This window comes from Haemaphysalis longicornis, unplaced genomic scaffold (genome assembly GCF_048455015.1).
Source record: "Haemaphysalis longicornis isolate Haplotype H1 unplaced genomic scaffold, Haemaphysalis longicornis Haplotype H1 scaffold_2, whole genome shotgun sequence".
Taxonomy (NCBI): Eukaryota; Metazoa; Arthropoda; class Arachnida; order Ixodida; family Ixodidae; genus Haemaphysalis; species Haemaphysalis longicornis.
In genome coordinates, this window is record NW_027526295.1 from 104,767,989 (window position 1) to 104,784,132 (window position 16,144).

A 16,144-nucleotide genomic window follows, 5' to 3' on the forward strand; every position below is an offset into this window, starting at 1 on the left:
CAACTGCCTGCAAGGTATGGGTCGTGTCATATGTCACATGAACGACATCCTTGTATGGGGAGCCACACAAGAGGAGCACAACGAGTCTCTTCGTCAAGTACTGCGGAGGCTCGCGGAAGCTGGCGTAACACTCAACGAGAGCAAATGCACGTTCTGCGCTACAGAATTGACATACCTGGGACCCAAGATTGGACAGCAAGGTATCAGTCCTGATGAGTCCAAAATCACAGCAGTTACGCAAATGACACCACTCACAAACAGAACAGAGCTACAGAGGATACTTGGTATGGCCACATATCTTGCTCGGTTCGTTCCGAATCTCGCAGACATCTTGCAGCCCCTCACGCTGCTGCTGTCGAAAAAACAGGAGTTTTTGTGGGGTGCGCCGCAACAAGTAGCGTTCGACAACTGGAAGAAGCTTCTGTCTAGTAGACCAGTTCTTGCCGTCTACGACCCCGCAAAAGAGACAGTAGTCACGGCAGATGCTTCCTCTTTCGGACTCGGCGCCGTTCTTCGCCAGCGGCAGACCACAGAGAACTATGCAGTAATCGCTTACGCATCTCGACTTTTGACAGACACTGAAAAGCGCTACGCACAGACCGAGAAAGAGGCGCTCGCACTTGTGTGGGGATGCGAGAAATTCTCTGACTACCTCGTTGGGAAGCAATTTCTCCTAGAAACTGACCACAAGCCTCTCGTGCCTATTTTCAACTCGAAGAAAATTGATGACCTCACAGCAAGGCTACAGAGACTTCGCATGCGCATGATGAGTTACAGTTACTCGTGACCTACGTACCTGGCAAGGAGCTTTTGGCTGCCGATGCTCTCTCGCTCACCGCTCCATTCCACCGTCCCATCCGCAGAATCCCGTGAGCTGGTTGAGGAAATAGATGCCTTTGTCAGGCAGCTCACGATAAACGTTCCAATCAAGCCAGCCTGTCTCGAGCTGCTTCGGAATAGTCAGAAAGCTGACCAACTGTGCTGTCAACTGCAGAAATTCTGCAGCAAGGGGTGGCCTGCCCAGCGAGATCTACACCAAGAGGTGAAGCCTTTCTATCAATTTCGCCATCACCTAAATGTTGAAAATGACCTCATCTTGTGCGGAACAAGAGTAGTAGTCCCAGTCGCCTGCCATGCTCACATTTTGCGCCTGCTACACGAAGGACACTTCGGAATATCAAAAACTCTTGCAAAGGCTAACGATACGGTTTGGTGGCCGGGCATATCAAGGGACATCGAACAAACTGTCCGTACTTGTCGTAAATGCGTGGAGACAACAAACCGGAAAATGCCGCTTCAACCTACACCTTTCCAGGAAAGGCCCTGGCAGCGGGTGGCTATGGACCTGTTCTACCAAAGCAACAAATGGTGGTTGATAATCGTCGACTACTACTCCAGGTACCCTGAAATCGCGCTGCTGAACAAGCATACTGCAGCTGAGGTGATCAACCATTGCAAGTCAGTCTTTGCATGCCATGGGATTCCTGAGGTAGTTGTCTCAGACAACGGCCCGCAGTCTTCCCGCGTAAGAGGATCCGAGTTCGCAGACTTCGCGCGAGACTATGGTTTTCAACACATAACCTCCAGTCCCCACTACCCACAGAGCAATGGATTGGCGGAAGCTTCCGTCAAGATCATCAAGACATCTATGTCCAAGACGCAGTACCCGTATATTACCTTGCTGGCCTACAGGACTACACCATTAAAGAACGGATACAGCCCTTCCCAACTCCTCATGGGTCGCCGCTTGCGCACCAAGTTATCTGAGGCAACCAGAGCATTACTTCCTGCAACGCCCGATACCCTCGCAGTCCGGAAGTTCGAAACAGAAAGCCGGGAGAACCAACGCGAATATTACAACAGCCGTCACGGTGTCCGGGATCTAGTTGATCTTCTGAACGGCGAAGAAGTTTGGGTGAGCGACATGCAGAAGAAAGGCAAGGTAGTGGACACCGCCTCTGAACAAAGGTCTTACATCGTGATCTCTTGGGATAGCGTTGTGCGTCGCAACCGCACTCACTTGGTACCCTTGCCACGAATGCAATAGTTTACGCCACCTGCGGAGCAAGCACAAGAAGAAGCCGGTGCAGTGACGCATTATCAAGACACATCGCATGGCCACACCCGAAGCGGTCGCTGCACCATCCCGCCGAAAAAATGCATAGCCTCTGTTCTTTCGAAAGGAGAACCTACATAGCCTCGTTTCTTTCGGAAGGAGATGTTGTACGGCCGGCCGCCGCGCCGCTGCTACCGCGTGGCTGGAGAAGGAAGAAGAAAACGCTGAGTGGTAATAAACCGTGTTCGCTGTAGCTGGGTTCACCCGTCTGTTCGCCTCTGTGTACACCAGTCGAAGTCGTATTAAACAGTAGAAGCACTTGTGATTTTACGGTCGTTGCACTAGCTGTAGGATGATCATTCTAAAGCATGAAAACCGCTGGTTTGGAAGGGATTCGACGCATTAAGTTAAATAAATATGCCATAGTCCCATATAGGAGCAGCATATTCCAGTTTTGGACGTATCAGAGTTTTCTACAGTTGTAGTTGCAGCGAATATATGAGATTCCAGAAGTTCCGTTTGAAATGGTGCAGATCGTGCAGTTACCAGATATACCCCATGAGTTTTTCTCCCCGACGGGCATCAGTACTTTATTACGATTATTTATGTATCCTGTACTGCAAACCCACGCTTTTAAAAGCAAAAAAAATCTTTTTAATGATTCAAATCCTAAAATACTATCGCCAGTGCGGCTTGTCGGTTAAATACGACTTGCGATTCGGTCGTTTCTTCTACGCCCAGTTGCTGCAATAAAGCAGACAGCTTGTAAACAGAGAAATAATGGTTACATACTACGAAATAGTGTTTCCAAAGAAACAATTGCCAGGCCTAAAATTAAAAGGCAATAAAAAGTTCTGGCATGTATAACAGGGCAGGAAACCAATGCATAACAGAATAGGTAGAGGAAACAGTTATTTTGCCAGTAATAAAAAAGCGCTCGACAATTCACCCTAAGAACTCAACCAACTAAGCACAGGGTTTGTGTATCTCGGTGAAGTATAACGAAGAATCCTTATCTGCAGTTTCCTCCGTATCTACGCTATCAAAACAGCAAAACACTCATTATGCAGCCGTTGTCAGCACACAACCGCTGAACATAAAAGCTATACATAGTCGCGTGTGTTTATCAACGGATTCTCGCAAGCACAAAGTTTTTTAGCGGGGCCACTGTGGCCAACGAAAAGCATGTGGGAGACATATATTCCCCAGTTTATCAAGAACCTTTCAGATTTCCTTATGTGAAGGGTTACAATGAAATATGATCTACCTCGAGTACTGACCATTAATGGTGGTAATTGTTTTCGACAAAAATCAGTTTCAGCTCCACCGCAATGCCCTCAATCGACCAATTCATGGCTACAACAAAGCAAAGTGATGTTTGGTCCAACGATGCTCGCTCGGTAGAACAAAATGGTCTTGCCTACGAGGCTTGGGCTGGACAACACGCTATCACACTGCTCACGGAAAGGATTGCGTAGAGGCGGAACCTCGGGGTTCGGCCATAGTCTGAGGCTATGTGCTAGAGTGTGTCTAGATTGCAGTGACACCACACTCCGGCGACTGCTATGTTGAGAAGAGGAGATTTGATGATGATGGTTAGAGCTTTTTGGCGCAAGGCCAGCTGGGGCAAAGAGCGCCAAACAAAAGTATCTAAAATAAAATAGTGGCTACTAAAGCCAAAAGAACCATAAAATCAATTAACGGCAATGGTGATGGCTGCTGTATAGGGCCAGATATGATTATGCGTGATAGGAGATGAGGTTTAAAAACTTCACGTCTGACAAGTACTCAAACACACGTTTCACGGAAAACATGGCTTCGTCACCTAGAAACAGCGATGGATGTAGTGGGATATGTTGTCTGTAGAGTTCTCTGAAGTGTTTGTGACGTGTTGTGTGAAGTGCCTTGCATGTGATTAGTATGTGCACTACGGATAGGGCCTCTCCTCACCTGCTGCACTGGGGTCTAGAAGATCCCGTCAGCAGATACGAGTGCGTCGCATGGGTGTGCCCTATCCGCAGCCTACCCACGGCGACTTCCGTGTGTCTGTTGTGTGAGTTAGATGTGTACCGTCCCAAGTGTGGCTTTATTACATGTAGTTTGTTGTCTGTCTGTTCATTCCAGTGTGTTTGCCATGTTCTGCGCAGGTGTTGTCTTATGTGTGGCTTGAGGTCTGTGTAGGGTACCGTTGTAATGTCCACAGTGTTCCTGAGTGCAGCAGCACCGGCCCTCTCGTCTGCCAACTCGTTCCCAGAGATCCCTGCGTGTCCTGGGACCCAGCAAAGGACCAGCTCATGCTTTTGTGCATACACGGACAGGATAGTGCAGAATACAAGATTAACTATGTGGTTTCTGGGGGGCTTGTGCGATGACAGTGCGCGAACAACACTCAAATAATCTGTATATATGATGGAATTGGGAATGTGATTTTCAAGGATGTGTCGTACAATCAGTAAAATTCCATACGCTTCTGCTGAAATAATTGATGTGTGCATGCTCATGGTTCTGGCTGCATTGAAAGTAGGACCATGAGCAGCGCACGACACCATACTGGAGGTTTTAGAAGCGTCACTATAAAATTCTGCACATGTGTATTTAGACTGCAAAGACAGAAAGTGCTGCAGTATTGCAGCTCGTGGTACACGATTTTTGTCAAGTCTCATAAAAGAAAGGTCGCACGACACAGGGCGAACTTGCCAATGCGGTAAACTGTTACAAAAGGATGACCTGTACACATCTAAAAACGAAGCACTGAGAACCGAGGCTCGCTCTCTCACTCTAAGTGAAAAGGGCAGAGGAATGGATGGGCGATTTGCAAAGAGCAGAGATGTTGATGTATCGTTAAAGACAGGATAAAAAGGATGATTATTCAGTGATGAAATTTTAAAAGCATATAGCAAGTCCATGTACGTTCGTTGGTTCTCAAGGCTCCACTTATCACACTCGACATACAAACTCTCGACAGGGCTAGTGCGAAAAGCACCCGAGGCGAGACGAAGCCCCAAGTGTAGCACTGGGTCAAGCATTCGCAATGCTGTTTTAGTCGCCGACCCATATACCACACTGTCATAGTCTAAACGAGACCCAACCAAAGCAGTATAGAGCCGTAGTAGGAGTTCTTTGTCGGAACCATAAGATTGGTGGGAGAGAACCTTAAGTATATTCATTGTTTTCAGACATTTATGTTTAAGTTCCTTGATGTGTGGAATGAATGTGAGTTTTTGGTCAAACACAACACCTAAGAACTTGTGCTCCTTGTTCACAGGAGGCGACACGCCATTAAGAGTAATGTCTGGGTCCATATGGACCCCGCGCTTCCTGGAGAACACAACGCAGGAGCTTTTTACAGGATTTAATTTAAAACCATTCTTGTCTGCCCAGCCGGCAAGCTTCTTGACACCAAGCTTGACTTGACGTTCGCAGATTGACAGATTGCATGAGAAGAGGAGATTTATTCGTATGGGTTGTGGGACGTGTACACGAGCTTTAACATTATGTATGCTTGGCCGAACTCGGTCTTCGCCATCGTTTTTGCTGCAGTTGAAAGGTTACTGGAGCAGCGTATGCTCAAAGGCGGATTCGTACTGCGGTTTAAAACAAATAGGGTGCTATATGCACACTCTGGGTAGCTTCTTTTACTTCAAGCACTCCGCATTATTTTCACAGTCAGTTCATTTCCATTCATGCTGTGATTTACAAAAACGCATACATTACTGTATCGCACGGCGAATTTTTTCTCGTTTAGTTTAGAACACAGCTGCAGCAACCTGATGTTTTGATTAAAAACAATGCCACATAATCTTAAAAATAAAGCCAGACATTTGTGATCAGGTTGCTTCGCCACATTTTAGCCAGAAAAGTCGCAACCCAACGTCTGATAACAAGAGATCGTGCGTTTTATCCACAGCAAAATACCGTGGGTACACCGGTGAAGTCCCTGTGAGCTATCCGAACGATACCACGAAGGCCTCAAGGCTTTTCTTAAAAGCCGGCCGTGAGCTTGGCTATAGAAATGGGGATTACAACGCCAAAAATGCAACAGGTAAGACTTATTATACGCTCAAGGAACTTCTATTTGAATTTGTTTTGGCGACATTTCATAGCTTGACAGGTTCAGGCTGACAAATATCTTAGCTGTTTGACCGACCTGTTTATGTTTACGTAGTTCAAAAGTGAACAAAGTTATTTTTGATTTTTTATAATATAAATAGAATGATTTGTATTTGTTAAATATGGTTATTATTATTGTTAATATTAGTAACAGAAATAGACCCGAAAATATGGTCGACAAATATCAGCTCTACAAAAATGGAGGAAGCTGACACTAACGAGTAAGAATTGAAGAAAGGGAAGCAGCACGCAACCTTCATGACTATCACGACAGTTTAAGTCCCCGATTTGCGTCTTCTTCGCGGCCGCAACGACCTTTTCTCCATCTTAGTTGCTAGAACGGCGAAGAAAAAGCAATCGAAGAACCACAACGAACGAACGGAAAGCGCCCACTTAAGCTAGGCGCCCGCAGGCGCGACTTCTACCCTGTCGTGTGTTCTGTGTCGAATTGGTGTCGTGAGTCCTCTCCCCGTCACAGCCGAGTAAGTAAGCCGTTTCACTCTCAGGTACTAACTCACGGTCGCAGCCGAGGGATTGTGCTTCTAGCTACTGCGCAGCATACCTCGGCAAAACTGGGCGCCACTCACCTACACACAGACACAAAAAAATATTTTTCCTCCCGCACTCATTCGCGCTGACCAGTCGCCCTCCACCACTCGCACTCACACTCACTCGCGCTAACACTCACGACTCGCTCTCATTCACGCTATCCGTTCGCCGTCACCATTCCGGCTCACTCGCACTCGCACTCACGACTCGTCGTCTCCCCTCGCATGCAAGTGTGTACAGTAGACCCTCCATGAGTCATGAAACCTAGCAGTATTACAGCATTACGGCCTCAGAAGGCCATCCAAATAGTGTTCATAAATCAACACGCCACCAGAGAATTAATTATACGGTGCCCCATAGCAGGAGCTCAGTGACGATTATTTTCATCAAAGCTAAAAAAGTCCTTCCATTACGAGCCATCACAGCGAGCGGCTCCTGCGACGAATAGCCAACAGTCAGTACAAGCGCAATAGCGGCGCTCACCCCCGGAAACCGCGCAAATGTCCCGAGTAGCGCGAGTGCACTCTCGAGTGGTGAGAGGGATGCATGGTGAGTAGCACCCGCACTCGCGAGTGGTGAGCGAGACTTCCCGCTAGTGGCTCCCGCACTCGCGAGTGGTGAGCGGGGCGCACCGCCAGTGGCGCTCGCACTCGCGAGTGGTGAGCGGCGCTGACTGCGTCTGGGGCTCGTACTCACTCGCACTCACACTCATCAATCCAAAACGATGGTGAGGCTCTCTCACCACTCACACATGAGTGGTGAGGGGGTGTGAGTGCACTTGTGAGTGAGCCTGCCGGCCTATGCTGTGGAGTTCGGACGCGTGATGGCGAGCTCCGTCGAAGGAGCGGATTTGGTGGGCCTTGCCCACAGGTCAACCAGTTTTTATGACGCCCAGGATTATCAAGTTATGCTGCTGCAACTGCCTTCCGGACCATCTGTTCTTAACACGATTTTTTTGCAAGCCGATTTAAAGGAGCCATTTAGAGAAAACACAAGTTTGGTTCATTCGAAAGATTGCCTCGTTAGAACCATAACGACACCACCTATAGCGCAAACTTCGCTCAAATAAGCTACCTAATTAGGAAAAAAGGAAATGAACATGCGACCCACCAGCTCATTTTCCGCAACAGAACCTATGATGTCACTCGAGAATTCTCTGCGATTGGCGGAGGCCGGCAAAAGCAAACGCATGTTAGGCAGGGCTTACAGTTTGCATAGCGAGCTAAATGCCCGTGAAACATACTGCACATTCTTTTTATGACAAAGAGCGGTGGAGTAAACGGTTGAAGTTCCGAACGAACACGCAAGCGTGTATGCTAATGCGTACGACACTACCGCCAGCCGAACTCGACATCTCGCCGTCGCCACCGTCACGCAGACGAATTTTCGGGTACAAGGCCCTTCGGGGCCAACGATCCGTCCCAGCACGCACAGCCGCGTCCTTGCTTGGTATAGTAATCCCTTCACAGGAGGTTGGCCGTCATATCGCCAACCAGCAAAGGTCAAAATCGAAACGAGGGGAGTAAGGAACACAGAGCAGCAACGAGATAGTGCCACTCGTCGCACAGGTTTCGGTACGGAGGTCGTGCTGCCTTCCTGCTGTCGTTACGAGCTCGTTTACAGTTTACCACTGAAAACTTCAGTTTGTTCGAGTACTTTACAGTGACATTTCGTTGCTGTGTTTTGAAATGCCAATGTAGTACGGGCAAATCGTCGAGGGAGTGCGACATCCCCACCGGTGAGATCTCCTTTCATGTGCTGCTCAACGACGAACCTCGGCGAAGCAAGTGGCTACGTTTTGTGAACTTTGCAAACGGAGGAGAAAGAGCTAAAGGAAGTACGAGTGTGCTGGCTTCATTTCCGGGGAAGTGATTACGGCAGGGACCCGGACATGCTGGCGCTCGTCGCCGACTTCGTCAAATCGGTCGTCAAAGCGCTCTGACCTTGGGGAAAAAAGCTGTCCTACACACCGCGCATTGACGCTCGAATCTTTCAGGTCGGAGCAGAGAGCTCGAGCGAACGGCTTTCCATACACGACACCGGCCAACTGGCATAAGCGATACTGCTAATGAAATTGAAAATACGGCACATACGTACCAGTCTGTATTCGCCCATCGCGACAGGGCTGACGAGGCAGCGGTGCCGACGGCTGGGCGTTCGTCTGTTGTGGCTATCGCGGAATGGTCGCTTTCCCGTCCACCGCGTATCCCACAACTCTTGCCGCTCCTGCACTTAGAAGCATTAAGCGTTCAAGTGGTGTGAGCTTGTTAAATGCAAGCCCGAGCTCCTCGGCGAGAGTTTTGTACTCCGGATCAGGCGATTCCATGACTAGGGCTGCGGGTGCACTAGGTTTTACTAGTATTTTTAAAATGGCCGCCGTCTCAGTCGACTCCCGCGTGTGGGTGCTATATGGAGTCGACATACTAAGTATCTGTTTCATGGACCGGCTCGTATGACGCCATTGTTCACGTGACGAAATGTGCAATTTTAGCGGAAGATTTAAAATTTTGGCTTAAATTGCCTTATTTCTCAGTGAATAAAGCATCATTTGCTTCCGGGAAAGCGCTTGGGGTACTATGAAACACCTAATCTTTCGAATAAAACAAACTTTGTTTTTTCTTCATGGCTCCTTTAAGAGCAAGGCCGAACAAGGTCGAAGAATTCCGCGACACTTTGGTTCTTCTGGAAAAGTTCCCTGTGATTATCGCCTTTGGGGCGTACCAGACGAACCATTTGTGAGCGGTTACCTTCAAGGAACCCGAAGGGGCGAACAAACTTGCTGCCGCCGGTGAACTGCAAGTAAAGAGCCGTCGTTGCCTCGTCATCGATCCCCGCAACCAGGACATCCGGTTGAAGCTTCACTGGGTGCTCCACAAAGCCTCTGACGACGAAGTGTGAAGCACCCTGGGGCTTTAAGGCAGAGTCACAGAAGTGACCTGGTACCGATGGCGTGTGCTGGGCTGGTCCGCGCAGCTCTCGACTACGCGCGTAGTCCCCCTACAGCTGAAGTCGGGCGTCAGCGTGGATGATACCCCCCCAGGTACGCGTCGCCGGCGAGAGAGCCCTGGTCGTGGTGCCTCGGCGTGCGCCTCTCTGCCTTTACTGTCACCGGAGCGGACACATTCGATGCGAGTGTAGGGTGCCCTGCTGTGCTCTTTGTCGCTGCTTCGGCCACGACGGGAGCGAATGCGTTCGCACGTACGCGAACGTCGCAGGACTGGGAGGGGATGAGAAGACGTTCGAGTTCATAATGGATACAGATGATGCACAGGAGGCTGCAAGAAGCAAGGCGGACGTGCCGGCGTAGAAGGTTACGCCCACTGAGCCTGCGTCGTCCCGCCGGAGCAGGGCCCGCCTGCAGAGCAAGTGAAGCAACCTGAAAACCCACAGGACCAAGACGAAGCCGCCGAGGCGTATAACGCCAGCAAAAGTGTTGGTAAGCTGAACGCAGCCAGCATGACCATTGACAGGCAAGACGAAGACGGGACCCCAGGCGCATGTGCCGTGTCAGGGAAACCTGCACGAAAAAGTGGTGGCGACGAGGGAGGAGGCGCCACAGAGCGAAGCCGCGAAGAGCCACCAGCGAAAGCCGCACCGCAGTCGAGATGCCCTGCGCTTAAACCCAAGGCAAGTATTCCACCAGACAAACCCAAGGTGGAGTGACAGGGCTGTTGACACGGCCCTACATGTGCGTATTGTGCGGGGAGGGGGAGCGACGGAGGAAGTTTCAAGCGTGTAGTCACAGCAGACTGCGATGTGTGGCAGGCCTCTCGAGCACGGAGTCGCCGGAACTCTTCGTCGCGTCCCCCTTTTCCATAAATGGGTTCGTTTTGTTTTTCCTTTTGCTTGCTTCCATTGCTTTTTTATTTTCTTATTCTGTGTGTTTATTTAGCTTTCCAATGTTAACTGACTTCTTTCCCGCGGTGCAGTTACAACTATAAATTATGGCAGGCTTTACATGTGCGCTTCGCTTCTCTACAACAAATGTACGGGGGCTTGGAGACAGGCGGAAACAGTACCAGCTGAAAAGAATGATGCTGGAAAAAGAAACAGATATCTTGGCTTTCCAAGAAATAAAATATCAGAAGGGATAATTGGACCGCCAGTATGATAAAACCCTTTGAAAGGCTTTCCAGCGTATGTGTCTGACACGCGGTTGGCTCCTCGGGAGCATGTTGTCTGTTTATTAGGAATAACATTGGCATCGAAACAAAAAAAAATTTCCGTGTGAAACGCGTGGGTTAGTTTTTTGGAATTTTAAGTATTGTGGTGGTGAATTTCGTATGTGTCTACGCCCAAGCATTGTGCAAGGAAAAGTGGCCTTTTTTGAATGTTTTGCTCAATACATAAGAGCGGAAGAAAAAATTATATTATTTTCCGATTTGAATTGTGCTTGCAATGGAACTGATCGAAATGGACCACGGCGGGGAGCGGATAAGGGTGCACAAATTGTTTGCCTTATTACTTGCAGAGTTTACACTTGCCGATGTCTCGCTCTGTGAAGGAAATGAAAATGTGTTGACATTCACGCCTTTTCAGGGAGCGCACCACACATGTTTAGATAGGGCTTACGTATCTTGCGAATTATTTTGCACATTCGGAAGATATTGCGTAAAGGACGCTTTTTTCAGTGATCACTGTTTTTTTTTCTGTTTCCATTGGAGAAAAGAGAGATAATAAATTTACATGGGAGTTGTGGAAGTAAAACGTAACGCTGTCGGATCATGAGACATTCATATAATCCGCAAAAGAAGCTTTTTGCAAACACACAAACGCAGAAGGTGTAATTGGGGGGAGGGGAAGCAGAAATACTTAAACTGGTCTCAAGGACTGTAGGCTTAACGCCATAGGGAAGGAGGACTCTACTTAGAAGGAAAGAAAAGGAAGCCGAATGTAACCTGTAGCGTAATTTGAGGGAGATGCTCAAGCTGGAATCTGAAGCCCCTGGCGCTTTCCGGAATGACATACGGACAATAAAGAAAAAGCTAGAAGCAATAGATCAGAAAAAAACTTAGAAGGACGACCGTGCGAGTGAGGGCAGAACAATATTTGGCTGGTGAATCGGCCGCGAAACGAGAGTTAAGCAATGAGGCATGTTACTCTAAAGCCAACACGATTAATGTAATACTGGTAGACGCAAACTTCCCCGAGATAAAAAGGTAATAAGAAGATGATTTTGTACAACATTAAACAACGCTCTTCAGCTCTGCCGTTCCCAATATCGAAGACCTCAAAGAAGACTTTCTTCAGTTCATGCCCCGTTTACATGACGATGTTAAAAATACACAAGAACTCATAACGTTAGGCGATGTAGAGAGAGCCATAAGAAATATAAAGACAGGCAAATGTCTTGGGCCGGACGGCTTGGGGGCCGTTTTTTACAACAGGTTTTCAAACATCCTAGCATCGTGTTTGTATAGGGTGTTCGTGGAGCGTTCGAGGGGGCGTTTTGCCGCTTTCCTTTTCGCGAACGCAGACTGTTTTATTTCCAAACTCGAACGAAAGGGAAAACTTCAGTTTGTAACTGGCTACAGTACAGTCACCTTGGCAAATACTGACTACAAAGTACTGTTGAAGATTATAGCAAATGGATTACAAGGAACAATAGCAACACGGGTGCTCCTTCCGTCAGCCACTATCTCCTGGATTGCGCAAAAACAGTTCCCCTTGTGACCCGATTAAGCCGCATCGTTCGCCGCCAACTGGAGCCTCCTTATTTGCGTCAGGCACTGGACAACGCTGAAACGTTGAAAATTTTAAAAGGAGTTGTGGCGTTTGCGGGTAATAGCTTGCCGGAAATTTCGCCACAGTGAATCTGGCCTTCAAGTAGCCGGTACCTGCACATGACATCTGCTTTCCCCTACGACCTTTGAGCGAAGCCTGAAAGCAAAGCCTGTGCTGAAGAAGGAACTCGTGTTGTTCTACAACTTCTGTGACGTTCGTGAGTACAACTGTGTCTGAACAGTCATCCGCTGCGGGGTTCTGCTGGGCGCTGCTCCTTAGTGCTGTGCTCCTGCTGTCGTGTGGTCAAGCAGTGTGTGCAGTTCGTGATTCGAGAGTGGTGTTCCCGTGCATTCGGGTGGGCACAGGATTGGTGACGCGCTCGTGTTCTAGTGGCATGCTTTAAGGTGTTTTAGTAAGGTGTACGCTCACGTTTAGTACGCGTGTGGACGGGCAGGTTCACTTGCGTGGCCATGCGGGTACAAACTGGCCGAACTTCTGTGAGCAGGCCAAAAGTGTACCAATATGTGAGTGTATTTAATTTTGCGTTCTACAAATTGGCCTTTTCTGCAAAAAGTATGTTTGGGTTATAACCCCTGTTCATTTATTTTTGATTGGCTGCAAACCTGCCATGGCGTGGTTGGAGCGAATGTTGTCCCCCAGGTTATTCTTTTTAGTTTTGGGAGGATGGAACATGGCAAAGAATTGGAAGAATTGGTAGGGCCACATCAGATATGCGTACACGGGGTATAAGCATACTAAACAATGTTTATGGAACGCGTAGTGTATTACAGTGTTATGATGTATTTTATAGAAGAGTAGCAATGTTTCAGACTGATTTTGAGAAGGCTTTTGATAACGGATGTCACGAAATATTGTTCTGCGTGTTGGACTATGTTGACGTTGAGGCTGTTGTGGAGTGTACGCATGGCGTTTCTGGGATGTTTCACAAAACTGTTTGTAAACAAGCATGTATCCAAAAGTATTCCCATTTTATCTTTGGTGGGACAGGGATGTCCTGCCTGTTCCCTGTTTTTTTCCATTTTTTGGAACCTTTTTGTTTGCGCATATTTAATGATGGTGATTTGCACGGGGTTCGTCTCCACTCAAGTGAGGTGAGACTATTAACATATGCGGATGACGTGGCTGTATTCTGTGAGGACAAGGAGAACATCGGCAAAGCAATAATGACAACACAGGAGTTTTGTCGAGCTACAAAGAGTTCTCTTCATTGGGCAAAGTGCGTGGTGTTTTTTCATGTGGAGTTGGCGCAGGACCGTTAGTGCTTGAAAATGTATCTTGGCCACACAGACCAGTTCGTTATCTCGAGATTCCCCGGGACAGCTATCAGAGTAGCCACCAATACTGGGAATCCGAAACGGTGAGGCTGCCCGAAAAGGCAACGAAGTGGGGAGGTCGAGCTTTGTATTTCGCACGTGCTACAGTTTGCAACCTTTTCCTTGTAGCAAAGCTGTGGTACGTGATGCAAGTCCTTCATTATTCGCGAGTTCATGCTCAGAAAATACATCCTGCGTTTGCGGTATTCATTTCGTTTTTAGGTAGGGAGCGTTCAAGTAGAATCCATCTTTCCCGACGAGTCCAGTAGGGCGGGGTTAGGTTGTGTCACGATTATAATCACCAGCTTTCTAACCGGTTTTTGTTTTTAGAGGACGCGGATGACCATTTTCTGGGAACATTTTTACAAAGTTTATTGCCAAATCTGTTGCCAGTGTTCATTATCTTGTAGGGAAATGAACGCTGTAGTAGCCTAGAGGCTATATGAAGGAGGTTATAGACTCTTCCAGGTTTCTAGCAGTACGTTTTTTATTAGGGCGCCTAGGCACTGTTTCAAGAAAGGCACTTACTGGACTTGAAGGTTGAAGGATGTATTGTTTCCTGTGCCACTTTACCGATCAGTGTATAGATCCGTTCCCGACCCGGACGTGTTATCTTGTGTTGAAAAGATGGTCATCTTAACATCGGTGAAAACCTGTTTATGTAAGCTACACACCGGTACACTGCCCTTTAAGATATGGGTGCAGGAGAAAGGTGTGTTGCAACAAAGGTGCAACAAACCGGAAACTGTGGAGCATATTTTGTGGAGTGCTGGAACGCCATCTTTTTCTGGGATGGGTTACAAAGGATCTTAAAGCTGGACCTGCCCGTTTCGCCCCAAGGCATAAGATTTCTTTACGTACCTAGTGACAACAGTGTGCCATATGACAGTGTGCCATGGGTCGAGGATGGCGGTGCGCCACGCTGATCCTCACGCCCTCACTGTAAGCAAACACTTCGCACAAAGTATTTGCTCGTTGGAGTGTAGAAGTTGCAGACGCCCAATCTGGAATGGCTGACGTACTAAAATTGTGTACGTTTGATCTTTACTTTAAGTTTTGCCGACATCCGAAGTTCGGCCAAAGCTTTTTAATCTATCCGTGACGTATATTGTGTACGAATAAAGGTAATTGAGAAAAAAAAAACGGTCGCCGCCGAGTGGGTAAGATGACTGACTATAACACCGTTGATATGCGGGACAGAGGTTCTAATCCTGGCGGTGCCGGTGATTTCTTTTTGTTTATATTGTTATACTGAGTTTTGTGAAACGCTGAAATCAACGAGTAGCTGAACAGCTTCGCTCTTAAAATTTTCCCGTGAATCTAGGTGAGAGCCACCGACAACCGATGAAGCCGCTGTTGCCTCCTCCTGCCTCCTTTATTACACGCATTTCTTTCAGTGAGATACGTATGTGAAGTGAGTGCTGTCCTAATACCTAATTTACCTTTACGGTAAGAGCACCGGACTAGTTTCTCCGGTTGCTTCGCAGCAGCATCAGTGTACGGGAACACTAACCTGGGCAGACCGTTGCGAGACGAGTGGCGTTACTGGGAAGTTTAAGCATCATGTGTTTCACGAATGTTGCTTGTAATGCGGAAATAGCAAAATACGATGGCTTTCCGAGAAGAAAAACACGATGCGCAAGTGCTGACTCCTTAGGCGACACTAGCTAACTCATAAGCTAACTCCCACACTAGCTAACTCATAATTCATAAGGCGACACTAGCAGAAGAGTAAATGAGTTGGTATTCATCACTCGTGTTTTTTTCTTATTCGTGTTTCTATTTTGGTTAGAGTAAAATTTCTAGAAAATACCCGCCGCGGTGGCTCAGTGGCTAAGGCGTTGCGCTGCTGAGCGTGAGGTCGTGGGTTCAGTTCCCGGCCGCGGCGGTCGCTTTTCTGATGGAGGAGAAAAGCAAAAACACCCGTGTGTACGAGATTTCGGCGCACGTTAAAGATCCCCAGGTGGTCAAAATAATCTGGAGCCCTCCACTACGGCGCGCCTCATCGCCTGCGTTGCGTCGGCGCGTTAAACCCTACAATCAATCAATCAAATTTCTAGAAAATGGCTCCTTTCTCAATGCACCAATATGTCCTTCAAATCCAGCCTAGGTCAAGACGACGCCTCGTGCAGTTATGGTTTGAAAACTATCATTGTGGCAATACTTGGCGGAACCGCAGTCGTCGGTTGCAGAATTCTTCGCAAAAGAAAACACATTACCGTTTTGGCGGAATTGGAGCCGGGACACGCAGAGTCCTCGGCAACGAGGCCGCATGCCCACGTTCAAGTGATGAAGCAACTATCTGCTTCAACCTATCGAACCCGGTTCCTCTAGCACGGCATGATCCTGACCCAGCGGCCGTAGAGCCGCT

At 48.0% G+C, this 16,144-nt stretch overlaps 1 protein-coding gene across 2 annotated transcripts in view; it reads left to right on the forward strand.

The window, feature by feature from the left end:
* Nucleotides 1-16,144, forward strand: part of LOC144169090 (alcohol dehydrogenase [acceptor]-like) — a 265,828-nt gene that overhangs the window by 139,986 nt on the left and 109,698 nt on the right. For both annotated transcript variants that reach the window (XM_077698098.1, XM_077698097.1), the window contains exon 4: nucleotides 5,964-6,098. In XM_077698098.1, coding sequence (XP_077554224.1) covers nucleotides 5,964-6,098 — 135 coding nt within the window. The remainder of the gene's footprint in view (nucleotides 1-5,963; nucleotides 6,099-16,144) is intronic.